The sequence below is a fragment of the Trematomus bernacchii genome, unplaced genomic scaffold (genome assembly GCF_902827165.1).
Source record: "Trematomus bernacchii unplaced genomic scaffold, fTreBer1.1, whole genome shotgun sequence".
NCBI classification, from domain to species: Eukaryota; Metazoa; Chordata; class Actinopteri; order Perciformes; family Nototheniidae; genus Trematomus; species Trematomus bernacchii.
In genome coordinates, this window is record NW_022987582.1 from 7,079,142 (window position 1) to 7,094,985 (window position 15,844).

Sequence of the window (15,844 nt, forward strand, 5' to 3'; positions counted from 1 at the left end):
TATGGGGATCTTCCATTTAGAGTGATGTTTAAAACTCAGTTAATGGGGCTCATTCACTGGAACTTCCACAAACAACAACCAACTTAATTATTATATTCCAATGATGTACATTATTCAAGTTCACAATCACTTTGGATAATAACACGGGAGAAATGAGCGGAAGCGCTCTCTTTTCCTCTCTCCCTCTCTCTCTTCCCCTCTCTCCCTCTCCTGACAGCCTGTCAGTCAGTATCTCATGCAGCTCACTGATCCAGTAATGAGTGACCCGACAGTGAAGAATAAATATATTTATAACTAGTTTAGCTTGTTCCAGAGGTAGATAAAATAGCTAAGTGTGTTAGGTCTAACTCTTAGTGTGAGTTTCGCTCCGCTCACCGGTCCATCACAGCGGGTGGAGCTGCAGGATTTCTGCTTCACACACACGTTGCATACCGCTATTTTACTGTCTTTTTCGGACACCTTAAAATACTGCCAGACCGGTGAAGCCATTTTGGCGAGCTTGTTTTGCGAGTGAGAGTGAGGATCGGCCGATCTCGATCGGTGACCGATCGATCGGAGCATCCCTAATATATATATATATATATATATATGACCCGCTCTATCGAAATCAGTCGGAAGTCGCAATTTCAAAATAAACGTGAATTTGTGTAAATAAATAGTTTTTCGGGGTTTGGGTGTTTTGTTTGATTTTAAATAAACAAAGTCTTGGCTTTCAGAATATGAAACTTTTATTTCCAAAATCACACGATAAATACATTTGTGAAGCTTGTGAAGGGAAGATGACAGGCACCTCTCGCTCGCAATCTGCTCTTCCGTAGCGCAGCTCCCCCTCCCTCCGGCTGAAATTATGAATGTAAGGCGTATAGTAATCATAGATAACACGGCAGGGTCCGTTACAGTTTGTTTTCATCTGATTTCAATTAAACAAAGTCTTGGCTTTCAGAATATTAAAGTTGTTTCGGCAAATTCAGATGATAAATACAACTTTGAAGCTTGTAACGGCATAATTACAAGCGGAGAACGGAGTAACTTAACGTCACCGCAGGCATAACAACAGCCGGTGTTTCTCCTGAGTGTTTTCCCCGGGAATCAAACAATACACACAAACGCAAAAATACACAAACACACACACACATACATACACACACACTCGCGAGCTTCCCCCAGACCAGTAATCCAAACGAAAATATTTCCCCTCCGTACTACTTTGATCATTTGCTCCGCTAATAATCAATCAGATCGATGGATTCCAGAGAAGAGGAAACTTTGAAGGCCTTTTTCTCAAAATGATGACTCGGTGACAGTCATTATATAATGTGACATATTTTGCTTAATATTTGGAGTACAAAAACAATCCTGATATCATTAGAAAGCTAGGAATCTCCTCTTTCTAACAGTGTATACAACTCAAAATGTGTCTTCGGGTCAATGCGACTGATTTCGATAGAGCAGGTCACATATAATATACAGGTGCATCTCAAAAAATTTGAATATCGTGGAAAAGTTAATTAATTTCATTAATTCAATTAAAAAAGTGAAACTCATATATTATATGGATTCATTACACACAAAGTGAAATATTTCAAGGCTTTATTTGTTTTAATCTTGATGATTACGGCTTACAGCTAATGAAAACCCAAAAATCAGTATCTCAGAAAATTAGAATATTACATCAGACCAATAAGAAAATGATTTTTAATACAGAAATGTCGGCCTTCTGAAAAGTATGTTCATGTGTATGCACTCAGTACTTAGTTGGGCATCTTTTTGCATGAATGACTGCATCAATGCGGCGTGGCATGGAGGCGATTAGCCTGTGGCACTGCTGAGGTGTGATGGAAGCCCAGGGTGCTTTGATAGCGGCCTTCAGCTCGTCTGCATTGTTGGGTCTCGTGTCTCGCATCTTCCTCTTGACAATATGAAATCAGCATCTCCATAAAGCTTGTCAGAAGAAGGAAGCATGAAGTGCTCTAAAATGTCCTGGTAGACGGTTGCGTTGACTTTGGACTTGAGAAAACACAGTGGACCAACACCAGCAGATGGCATGGCTCCCCAAATCATCACTGACTGAAATTACATTTTGCATTTCATTTGGAAATCAAGGTCCCAGAGTCTGGAGGAAGAGTGGAGAGGCACACAATCCAAGTTGCTTGAAGTCCAGTGTGACGTTTCCACAGTCAGTGATGATTTGGGGAGCCATGTAATTTGCTGGTGTTGGTCCACTGTGTTTTCTCAAGTCCAAAGTCAACGCAGCCGTCTACCAGAACATTTTACAGCACTTCATGCTTCCTTTTTCTGACAAGCTTTATGGAGATGCTGATTTCATTTTACAGCAGGACTTGGCACCTGCCCACACTGCCAAAAGTACTAAGACCTGGTTTAGTGACCATGGAATTACTGCGCTTGATTGGCCAGCAAACTCGCCTGACCTGAACCCCATAGAGAATGCCACGCCGCATTGATGCAGTCATTCATGCAAAAGGAGGCCCAACCAAGTACTGAGTGCATACACATGAACATACTTTTCAGAAGGCCGACATTTCTGTATTAAAAATCCTTTTTTTATTGGTCTGATGTAATATTCTAATTTTCTGAGATACTGATTTTTGGGTTTTCATTAGCTGTAAGCCGCAATCATCAAGATTAAAACAAATAAAGCCTTGAAATATTTCACTTTGTGTGTAATGAATCCATATAATAGTTTCACTTTTTGAATTGAATTAATGAAATAATTAAACTTTTCCACGATATTCTAATTTATTGAGATGCACCTGTATATATATATGAGCCAGTTTATCTGAAACTTAACCTGATCAGAATCCCTTGAGCAAAAATAAGCCTAAAAAAACCTTATAATTATAAACCAGCTCCTTCTGGTTTAACTGCTTTCTGTAGTTTTTTTGTCTTTATAGTTTGTAGCTATGTACTTGTACGTTGTGCTGACTCTGTAAATAGGATTGTTTTGCAGATGGTGTGTGTGTGTGCTAAATTGATGGAGTGCTTGTTATTGTTGGTCTGGAAAGCCTCCCTGGGTACAGAGAGGAGACAGCAACCACACAGCTGTGACCCCTCCCACTAGTGTGTGCGCCTGTGTGTATGTATGTAGTGGTTGCCTAGACAAATAAAGGTAGGCATACTGGGCACCCTCTGCCAGCTGAACTTATTCTCTATTTGTCTTGTCTCTTTCTCTTATTGTCACGTCCCCCCAGATGAAAAGATGACTCCCCGCAAAACACAAAGGCCCAAACAAACCCAAAACAAACACATGAGTCGTGTCCTACCAGTGTGACTCACTTCATTCTAGTGCTTTTACAAGACCTGCAGCTGTGCTACAGTTATTATGAGACTTCATCAAATCATGCAAACTCACCTCAAAGCAGTGTTGTAGTCAAGTCACCAGGTCTCGAGTCCGAGTCACTCGAGTCCCCACTCTTCTAAAGTCTAATAGAAAGTCTAATAATTCCAACTATTCAAACTTACAGACACCCACATTATTTCCCAAGTGGTCAACTTTCACACTGCAATAGATCATTAATGTCCTTATGTTTTTTAACACGCATTATTCTGAATGTGCTGGTGGCCCTGACACACCAAGCCGATTTCGGCCGGCGATAGATGTCTGGCCGTCGATGAGCGTCCTGTTGCCCTACTCAGATTGGTGTGTCCCGCACCGGCGTGTCTTTTCGGCCGTGCCGACCGCCTCCGCTGTTGAATCGGCAGCGGAGGCTGTCGGCAAAATAAATCACTCTGATTGGCTGTTCAGCTTAGCGAATCAGTGCATGAGAAGCGAAACGGAAGTGAGGTACGCACACAAACGATTAAGAAGGCACACACAGACGGCTATTATTTTTCAAGGGCTGATACCGCCAGTACCGCACTAAACATGTTTTCGATTATAAGTCGCTATGTGAAACAGTCTGTGATGGACGAGAGTGAAAATGGAATGCACGCTATTTGTTGTTTGTATATATCACGCAGTCTGTCTTCCGGTTGCCTCTTTTGAAGGACGAATACACACTCCGCCGCCCGCTGGTAAGGAGAGTTATTGCCACTCACGCATGCGCAGTGCGTACGTGCTACTTGGCCGTCGGCTGAAGTCTTTGCGGTGTGTTCCAGTGCGACTTTTTGGCCAAGACGCAGGAGATGTGAGGCAACACAACAGTCGAGTCCGTCGGGACGTGTTCTTTGGTGTCAGTTTGGTGTGTCGTGGCCTTAAGATGTTTATGGTTCAGTCAAAAATATCATAAATGCTTTTGTAATTGGTCTGAAAACTGTTTGTGTGCGTGTGTGTAGGTATGTGTATATTATTTTTAAAGACTTGTGTATCGAGAAGAACAGTTTACCTAAGGCAAGGTGTGGTTAATAAACTCCCCTTTCTCCGCATCCTGGGACCTGCTGTGTGTGTGTTACAGTGCTGGTGTGTATCACGTTAACTGTAGGAAATACAGTGTGAGTGGGGTGTGTGTATGCTTGACTGCAGCAGGGAAGTGGATTCTAAGTGAAATATCTGGTTCAGTGTGGCGTAAAGGAGCAGGCTTCTACCTCCCCACCACCGCCATGCCATACCCCCCGATTATCTGTCTGTGTGTGTGACGGCTTTTCTCGCAGTGCCATGCAAAGCCTGCCACCATCGTCTGGAGCTGCAGGCGGGCTTAACATCACACAGCTGTGTGTGTGTGTGTGTGTTCGATTGAACGTATGTGTAAATGACCCTTTTAGTTTAAGTAACTGGTCAAAAGGTCAAAAATAGGCCTTTATTTTATTATTTTTTTAGTTATTACTAACTTCTGGCCCCTTTGTGGGGTGCCATGCAAATTCACCAAGGTCACAGCCTATAGATATACATTTTTATTATCCAGCATGCACACCTTGTTTTATAAAAGACATGTCTAGCAGCAGCCAAAGTAGCTCAGTCTGTAGGTACTTGGCTTTCGAACCGAAGGGTTGCCAGTTCAAGTCCAGATCGAAAAAAACAAAAACACGTAGTGTGCCTTGAGCAAGGCACCGGACCCCCAACTGGCGCCTCTTCGCTCTGGCACCTCTCTAAATGCATGTGTATTTATACTGTGTGTGTATTAAATGATGTTTAAACAGAGTGGAAAACTGAATTTACCCCAAGGGGCATCAATAAAGTTCCATCTTAATCTTGCATCTTTTTCTATACTAATAAAAACAACTGTTAACTTTCACAACTTTATTGAGACAGCACATTGATAAACAGCTGTTGGTGCTATAATATTAGCTATAATTAAAATGAAGTAAAGTAAAAATATAAAATATTATTTGAGTCAAGGCATAGGGAAATAAATTAAAGTGCTACAACAAACAAAGCCTAGTTAACACACATAAACATTTAATGTAACCTTAAAATGTTGCCTATATCTACCACTCCGAAACATGGCTTCATATACGTACATGGAATAAAGACAGTATTGTTTTGATATTATCATGTGTGAATGAGACAGTGTTGTTCTTTTGAAAGAGAGGTTCATTTTGTTTAAACGACCGATACGTGAGAACATTTTGGTTTGACTTTTTGAGGACATAATGACCCACTGCATTCTTCACACAGGAACTATGCCAGAAACCAATTAATTAGTTTTCCCTTTTTTTCGGTTTCCCTATGCTTTGTTGAATCCATTGTTGTACAATTTATTCTGTGTCATTTTTCATCGGTATGATCTTAGTATTCTAGTGAAAAATAAAAAATAAAAATGTACTTTCTCTCTTTCTACAGATGACCCAACTGACGCAGACCTGTGGGTGCTCAACAGCTGTACCGTGAAAAACCCAGCAGAGGACCACTTCAGGAACTCAATCAAGTAATGACAAAACATTTTCCACACAAACACGATCTCCTATATTTTTTTTTTATCTTGGCAGTAGAAAACGGTTCATTTGGTAAAAGATATTCGTAAGGGCTAGTTTGATTGGCTTGTTCAATGAAAAGCAGTAGATAAGAAAACAAACAAAAAATCCGGAATTATCTAGATGTAGCTTTTCCATTTCTTGACCTTCTCCTTTAAGACCACAAGCTATATTAAGTTGCTATATGTTTGAGTAGATTCCAAGTCATTTTGTATGAGATTAAATGATTTAGTCAGAATAATACAATATTATTTTGCGCACTGCAAAAAGCCTGCTCAAATTATAACAGCTTCACCCATCAACAAATATAGAGATACACACATATGATTAAAATAGAGTAAAGTGATTTAGGTTCTAGAATATATTTAGCTTTTCTTCACCACAACACCAAGTGAAGCTAAGAGAAAATAATTTGTATGCATTTTATACTTTTCTCATGCACAACATGTGCTTGTCTTTTTGTTTGTGTGTTACAGTCCATGTTTTCAGCGTGTTGCTCGATGTCAGTTTCCACCTACTCACTGTTACACACACACACACACACGCACACGCACACACACGCACACACTCTTACACACACAAGGGAGGGCGAGTAAAAGGGAGAAAGACATATTTGCATAAACACAGAGAAATTAAGATGGAAACTGTTTTGCATTTTGATTAATATAAATCCATCAGGGGCACACACACCTGGCGTGTGTGTGTATTTGTGGGAGGGAGAGAGAACGGAGTCACTGGGTTGACTAAATCATGAATTTGCTATTGAAAACAGTTCTTAGATTCACTTCAGCTCATGACAGACAGAAAGCAGATGATATCATCATTATTTCATCTTGTGATCTTAATAACTTTTCAATGTAGTCACTATTATCGGATACATCTTTAAAAGTAATTTTACTGTAAAGTTTTAAATAACATGGGTTAGAACAGTGTTTTTCAACCTTTTTTAGGAAAACTAACAACCAAAACGTTACTAAATGACACATTGTAGCCTAATACAGCATATATGTAATGATCATTTAATGACAAGTCTCTCAATTTGGCTGCGAGTTCAGCTCCTAAGTAGTTAGCTTTGAGAGCCCTGTCTTTGTGGTTTTTCTCCTAAAAGTTTCCCGTTTCTCGCAGGCGAACTAAATAGTCTATGTTTTAGGTTTGAAGTGATGGGTGTTTTGTTTGGAATTTACGTTTAAGCTAGCTTGGGTCCATGGCACTGTTGGATTTCTTTTGCAGCAACTAAATAATATATTTTATGTAAAATTCAATTTGACAACTTCCCACAGCACACCTGACGATCTTTCACAGCACAGTGGTTGAAAATCACTGCTTTATGGTAATGTGAAATCCAGCTTATCCACCTGAGCCTGTCTCTAGGGGTCATTAGAGGAACTGCATGTAGCACAGATCTAGACTTTTTAGACTTGTGTCTCAACATAAATGGCTTACTTTTTGAACTGCAAAACAAGTTTTAATTTAATTTCAAACGATGTATTTATAAGTGGATATATTGAACGCCAATTGAGTATTTATTAATATCGTTTAAGATTAGATTTGGTGGGCTCTGAATTTCCCTATTCTTAAAAATTCTAATTCTTTAACTTTAGGTGGTCTAAACCCTAACTCTAACCCTATCTGCTTCACATGTAGTTTGATAATTATTTTCAGTCTGAAGAGTTCTGTGGCTTCAATAACTCTGACATGTTTGCATGGACACATTGTGAGCTTAGTTGATTGGCTCCTATTGATGATTTGCATTTTAAGATGTATGTCACATTTAACATTTTGGATGTCTGAAATGTCCCCGAATAAACTAACCTATCATAGGGAAATGTTCTACTTTCAAGGGTGAACAATTTCACTTGGCCGACCTCATCAGTGCAATCTCCCTGTCTTTCTGCTCCCATGTCTTTATGTCCGCTTTTCCTTCACTCTTACTGTCATGCCAATTTCTATCCAAAGATTTTTTCAATTGAATTGCACAAAATAATAACACACTTCAGGACTTTTGAAAATGTCTTAGTTGATGCCAGAGTTTTTTCTTTGACTGGAAATCACCCAGCTGTAATGCTAATGCAATTAATGCTCTATTCATTGGGAGGGACACACACACGAACATGCCCACACACACACACACACACACACACACACACACACACACACACACACACACACACACACACACACACACACACACACACACACACACACACACACACACACACACACACACACACACACACACACACACACACACACACACACACACACACACACACACACACACACACGAGGAATGTGCAAAAAAGTTTTTTCCTTTCATCACTTGCTGCTTGCATGATGGAGACACAAAATGAGGGGGTCCGGGCTCAGAGCGATTCCAAATGCCCACTTAAGGTCTTTTTCATTCCCTCAATTTTCTTTGGCTTCTCTGCATTTGATAGACAGAGAGACAAAATGAGACCAGGAGGCTGGCGTACGGCTGCCTCGCGCTCAGTCACACGCTGGCCGTTATGCCAGCACCTCCTGGTACCACAAACACACACACATTTATAATTCACACACACACATTTGCACAGACTAGGGGCTCATATGTTAGGTCTTAAAAATGTCTTCCTATTTATTAACTTAATGTTTTAAAATGCACAACACTCCATTGTAGGCCACTCAAAAGTAATATATGTCACTTTATATAGTATCTGTTTACTGTTGTGACCCTTAGCTTCCTGGCTTTTATTGTGTTTTTCCCTCCTGTCAAATGTTCTTCATATAAATAAGGATAGGGTGGTTTGTTTATTGGATATGGCTTTCACACTAATAATGTATTAACCTTTAATTCTGTCTACTAAGTTTTACATGTGTTTGTCTCACCTCTCTGACTCTAACAAGCTGTGCTACGGTGTGGGTCTCAGCTCGCTGTTATACCGTCTCGCTTTGTCATAGCGCCAAGTTCATATTCTAGTAAACTGGCAATATCCACCTGAAATAATGTAAAGATTTGTCTGATTTACAATTTGTTAACTCTATACCTGTGCAGTCTGGGTTTATGGATACATTTTCTTATTGAGATCTGTGTTTTGAGTACATTTTAAGGATTTCAGGCAGTGTTTTGCTGTTTTCTTAGCTCAGCTTACCAAGGCTCTGTATGTTAAAACACTAGTGTGGTACATAATCTCATGCCGTCCCAATTTACTAATGTGTGTGTACATTAGTTTGTAAAACAAGTACTCCTCTTGGCAGTGGCATGTGGGACATTATGTAAAACCACCACACACGCATGGTCACAGAAGTAACAATCAGTGTCCTCGTAAATGAGTTGAGGGCTTTAACATGGAAGCACAGGGGCTTTCAGCAGTCTTCCATCATGGTTTGGAGAGACGCGGTGAAAAGGCGGTTTATTACTTCTGGAGAACTGGGGCTTAGTTGGCATCCATGCCAAGTGTGTGGGATAAGGAGTGGTATTTGTGTATTTGTGTGTGTGGGATTTGTCAGGTGGATAGATGCCCAGGCAGCTTGTAGAGAGTTGTGTGTGTATGAGTGTGTTGTGTAGTTTCTTGTAGGGTTACCCTCTGAGAGAATGCTAACATAAATGCACATGGAGTGTTTATGTTTTGCGTGTGCGTTGAAAAACTACTCAACAATATTGACTGGTCTTCAAGCTAAAAGCTAAGGTTACTTTTCAATCCGGACTGTGTGTGTGTGTCGTTTATCTTTATGTGAGCATAACTAAGCACGCATGAGTTCTGCATAGATTTAAGTTCAGTCTATAATGAACCTAGACATTTGTGTCTTGCCACAATAATTATGCAGTATATCAGAGTCCACTACACTCATTTGTTCAATTATGAATTCCTTTCTGCTGTGTTGTAATGTTTCACTGTTGCCCTCAGCATTTTGAAATGAATCTGTCTTGCTTTAGAGTGATGGCATCCTCTGCCCTGCTGTTCACTTCTTCAGCAGGAACACACCCAGTAGCATAAACTGCTAATGGAGCAGCTCCTGAACACTAAAAAGTCAATTAGTATGGATATTTGGGTGTGCGCGTGTGTGTGCGTTTAAAATGCCGAAATCTATAGCGTAATTCAATATCAGAGACCTTTTTAAATCAATGAACGCAGAATGCATTAAAGAAACAGTTGCCCAACAGCATGTAATTAAATTGCTATGTTTGTGTGTGTTTATGTGTGTGTGTGTGTGTCTTGGATTTCTCCACTTGGCTGTCTCTAGTAATTTGTATGATCAAGGGAATGTATGCTTAACAAATTAGAACCCAACTCGGAGTTGTGTACTTCTGTTTTCACAATTTGCCAATTCCCACATTATATTTACATTCATTTCAATATCATTTAGAAATTCATGAACCAAACCTAAGAAAGGAAAATCATTAATGTTAATTGAAAAGAGACACACAACACACAGAACTCTTGGAACAAGTCCAAATGTATGTGCTGTGCGTATACTGTGTATTTATAACAGATGTGTAGGCTGGCTAATGAATATATAGTATGGCCCACGGCAACAGGACTGTCTTTCGTTTGCTCAGCGTGGTTTTGGCAGAAGTTGTTTTTTAAACGTAGAGCCATAGATTGTAGTCCGCTGTTGCCAAAGGGGTTTGTTAAACTGATCTGCTTTACCGTCGGTATACGTCTCATGTCACAGGATAAAACTAAAGTTTAAGATAAGAGATTTGGTCTGAGTTATGATGTATGTTTTGATAATATCCAAAGAGCACCATTTTTTTGTTTATTTAGAGCTATTAGGTGAGCATGATTCTGTATTTTGTGAGCAAATTACTGAAGACAAACAAAACCAAATTCAAAACAATTAAGAAAAATAACTTTACATTTTAAAGCCCTTTACAAACCTTGAATTTAATTTAAAGGGCCCATGTCATGCTTTTCCGGTTATTACCCGTCCCCTTGTGTGTTATGAAGGTTTTTATGCATGTAAACGGTGTGCAGAGTCACAAACCCTCAAAGTACACCCTGTAGCGAGTAAAACTCTAACACAGAAAATACCTCCCCAAAACGCCTCGTTGGAGATACGTCATTGTCCATTTGATTCTTCCATTTCGTTCCGAGTACGGCATGATGTCAAGCCGTACCCGGAACGAAATGGACCAATCCGTGGAGCCGTTACGTTAAGCCCCCGCTGATTGGTCCAAATTGACCAATCCACGGACTTCCTCACACACACAGTGCAGGCAGCTCAGCTGATTTCTCCTCCCTGGCTGCAAGCTGATAACAGACAGTTGGGATTGCCGCGAAATTCTCTCTGCAGACCCATTCTCACAGCGTTTATCAACCTTTTTCTTACTCAATATCAAGCCACACTTATTGTTTTTACCTCGGCTGTGACTTTGTGTGTGCTCAGGATGAGTTTGGCTGTGTTTGGCTGTGTATCGCTAACAAGGAAACAACACCTCCACGGAGCTCAGCGCGATTCACAACGTCCCGACCAATCAGAGCACACTGTGCTCACAGGGAGGGTGGGGGCTGGAGCTATTGGAGCTACAACGAGCCGTTAAAGGCAGAGAGTGAAATTCAGTGAATACAAGTAGTTTACAGAGATGCTATATGAGAAACCAATGTGAGTTTGGAAAAATGCACAATATAAATCTATTCTAGTAGACCTCAACAATGGAATTATGATCAGTGGAAATGGCCATGACATGGGCCCTTTAACCGTAAAGACAGAACTGCTATGAGGTTCTCATTAACAGTTTTCAAATTGTTACATACATTAGATATTAATAACGGAGTAAAAGGTGGTAAATATGCAGTATAGCCCATTGCTTCATCTCTTGATTAGTAAGATGTCCACTGATGTTGGGCAAGTGATTTTACGTCATTGATTTCTGATCACATATTACCAGAGGCAAAAAGGCACCCTAAAACCCAAATTAACATATGTTATTCCACAGCATTTATTTTAATCAACACTTGTCTTTCAAAAACCTAGCTTTCAGAAGGCCGAGGCCATAGACTGTCAGATGACAGATCTTTGAAATGACAAAAGCTGAGCTGCTCCATTAATAATGGATCAGAGACTGACCTCCGAAACCATGAACACTGCTCACCCACACAAACACATACATATATATTTGTCTAGTTTGTTCTTCCAAGAATCGGTCAAAAGTCATACATTGCTTTGTGGTCAAGTGACATGTTTTCTTATTACAGTGCTCATATTGCATGGAGCTGTTTATTTTGGCCTTAAAGAATGTTGTTTTAAATGAACCAACACACTGAAAGTGACTGACATTTAGGCCCGAAATGTTTCTTTTTCATCAAGAAATGACAGCCAGGTATAAACAATCTGAAATCTGCTGTGACCTTTAGAGTTGTACTAAGGGCAGTTGTTTTATGGCTGTGTTCAGCCAGTCAAGCTGATGCACAGGCATGGATTTGTAGCTGGCCACACACACACGCACGCACACACACGCACGCACGTACGCACGCACGCGCACACACACACACACACACACACACACACATACACATACACATACACATACACATACACATACACATACACACAGTACACATGAAAACAGACAGAGACATGCTCACAGAGCTTCCTGCCTGGGGCTGGTTTTGGCATTTAATCTGTCAGTCCTACAGGGCATTAGCCTACATTTTGGGGTACATGCAGACACAGAATAGTCAGAGAAAGAGACAGACTGACAGGAACAGAGGGAAAGTAGACCCACGGACAGAGAGGGGAGGTAAAGAGAGTGCATCAGAGTTGATTGTGTTGGCCTCAATGAGTCCAGACCTGTATGAGAACCACTACAATGCCGAGTATGTCCCGTACACAACTTTGGTTGTAACATTTCATCTTCATCTTTATAGTTCTGTATAGTTTTGATGTCATCTGTTCTGGTACATACTACTTAATTAGGTGTTTTGTCTAGTAGGGCGTGAGAGGATGGTTTGTTTCTTATAAATGAGTCATTAAAATATTTTTGCTTTGTGCACCCTTCTGTTTTCCTTCTGTTTTGTGTTTGCCAGCACTTTTACAACATAATAGCTTTTACATTGACAAACTGCAGTCCTCTACATGTCACAGTTGAACTGCTTTCCCCTCTGGTAGATACAAAATCATGTGTATAACACAGACTTTTTCTGTGTTTTATTCTACCTTGTTATGTTCAGTTCTTTTTTTGGTAAGGTAAAATACCTTGAGGCGGCATGTGATTCAGTATGAAGTGAGTAGTCAAAACAAGCATTACTTTCCATTGTTGTCCAATACAACCCTGTCAGATCGGTGATTTATTAATTGTAAAGACCATAAGACCTGGAGGCTCGACTCTGTGCTCTTTTCAAATGTACTGATGCCACTATAGAAGTATGCCAGTTTCACTAAATGCAACCCTGTCGTTCCCTGTCTCAAACTAAACCTGTCTGTCTGATATGCCAAATCATTTTTCACATCATTTAAAAGTTTGCCTCATTGGCTGCTCCAGATCCAGATATATGCCCGACAGCAACCTTCGGATAAGGTTCTCTTCACCAGAGTGCTGAAAATGTTCTGGAACAATGTTAGATCCCCCTTCATACACATCGGCTCCAGCTTTGATCTAACTCACATTAGCATGAACCTGTTAACAGGACTTTCAGCAATCCTCAGGTATCTAGTGTTCCAGACTTATCCTTTAAAAAAATAATGTACCTGCTGTCAGGCTAGACTAGTGATGACAACAACAGACATTCAGACCCAATTTTGTGCAAGGAATGCTGAAAGTGAACTAACAGTCTTACCTTTTGAAAGCTCGCAATCAGAAAAGGTTAGGGCAAAGCAGGCATCAGAAGGGATGAATGTAAAGTGCTGAGAGGCTAATAATGTTTAAAACCCTGTAACTAATCGACTTCTACTTTTATCAGCTTCTTTCGGCTTTAAAAGATCAAGTATTATGTTCTCATTTCCAAAGCTGGTTTACAGTATATACAGCTCTATTAGTGGAATGTCAAGTCTGAGGTTGTTATGATATTATCTAGTAAATATTGGGTAAAAAAACACAAGATAGTGTAAACAAGCTCTTGTTGTATGAATGTGTCTGTTGTTAACCACACACACAAGCACACACAGAAACAGATGAAAACCATAGAGATCCTTTAGTTAAGCCTAGCTGCCGACTCCCCCCTATTTATAAATATGCCTTGAAGAAATGCACAGTACAGTACACGATCAGATGTGATTATTTCAGACAGTTCTGTGTCCAAGCCATAGTCTGGCCATCTGTAGGCTTCTTTGATGTATGTTTTTAGTAATGTCTACCATTCTATACCACATTTGTATGTGCATTTTGATGTTTACATTCAGTATATATGGAGAATACTGTTTATGTGTGTGTGTGGGTCTGTGTGTGTGTTGGTGCTTGTATGCTGAATCCTCCTCACAAACAACTTGTCACATCCGCTCTACTGAGTGGGTTTGAGTGCAGGCCTCAGCACAGTATGTGGCCCTGGTATCCAAGTCTCGTGCACCCGTCGGTATGTTGCTGAAGCGCGGGGCCGATCACAGCATGGGACTAACGGCCTGAGCCCGCAGCCTTTCCCTCCATCTAACCCAATCTCGTTAAACATGACTTATCTCTGAATTCTGCCCCTGTCCATTTACTGTCTACAGTATGTATATGCTTGTCTGTAGACCACTATTTGCACCTTTTTCCCCCACTATTTGTATAAAACATCGATACATACGTTGAAAAATGAAACCCTTATATGTTATTTCTCTAAGAAGTGGAGAGAGCAAACACACATTGCATTCCCACATTTTCTTATCCTCCAAGATTAGTTTGCATGTGCTTTTTTGTACTAAAACATTTAATTTATTTAGGGCTTGCTATTAACATTCATTACCTTCAATTTTAATTGACAAGAAATTAACAAGAAAAATACTTGTTTATTTATCTGCTCAGGGTTTGGTTCAAGTCTTTTTATATATTATATATATTTTCCCGTTTTACAATTAACAATGCTGACAGTAAGATAAAGGATTTCCTAATAAAACAATGTATAGGTTTGTCAAAATGAGCCCTCTCGATCATCACTTGAACCCACAAGTAGTGTGCAGTGATCTCTCTGTATCCGACCATATCCTCGGCCTGTATTTTTTCATTTGACTCTTTTTCCAGACATAACTAGCAGGGGGTAGAATGTGAGCATGCATCCACGAAGAAACTATAATAAAAAGGGAGACAGAGCGTAGAAAAAAACACAAAAAATAGCAAGGTGAAAATTCAATCGCACAAACCTCATTTAAAAATGAAAGTGAATCTGTTGACACCGACTCACACCCTTGGTTCGGGAGCATGCACTTCTGGTGACGGTGAGTCAGTGAGCCAACTCTGATTGTTGTGTTTACAACTGATCAAATCCTACTCATTCTGTCTTAAAGCTTTCTTCCCATATCGAGGAAAGTTTTAAGCCTGCAGGAAAAATACTCATGTTCTTCAGTGTCCTTCAGTGTCCTTATTGTGTTGTGTTACTCTTAGGGATGTGTGTGCATGACATTACATTACATGTCATTTGTTAGACGCTTTTATCCAAAGCGACTTACATACATTCAGGACTGTGGACAATCCCCACAGGAGCAATTTGGGGTGAAGTGTCTTGCCCAGGGACACAACGACATGCTGACTGCAGTGGGACTCGAACTTGCTATCCCCTGATTTAAAGTCCAGCAATCTATCCACTGAGCCACAGCCGCATGAGTGGTCCCTTTTAATTAATGGCTGCATAATCACATTCTGTCACATAGTTGCTGTTCTTATAAAATCTTCCTGGACCACAATAACAAACTCCAGCCTCCATGCGTTCAGACGCCAGGGCTCTTAGGCGCACCCCACTGGGATCCTGCCTTCTCACTTATCCCTGACTGTGGATTTAAGCTATAAGAGGCCAAGTTAATGTAGGGTTGAAGATGAAGGGGTGGCCTCTCCGTGGTGTTTTGCATGGATCTTGGTTTCCATATTTGA

The 15,844-nt window shown here is 40.3% G+C and overlaps 1 protein-coding gene across 2 annotated transcripts in view; it reads left to right on the forward strand.

Moving 5' to 3' along the window:
* Positions 1-15,844, forward strand: part of cdkal1 (CDK5 regulatory subunit associated protein 1-like 1) — a 231,923-nt gene that overhangs the window by 35,132 nt on the left and 180,947 nt on the right. For both annotated transcript variants that reach the window (XM_034127949.1, XM_034127948.1), the window contains one exon: positions 5,738-5,822. In XM_034127949.1, the coding sequence (XP_033983840.1) occupies positions 5,738-5,822 (85 nt within the window). The remainder of the gene's footprint in view (positions 1-5,737; positions 5,823-15,844) is intronic.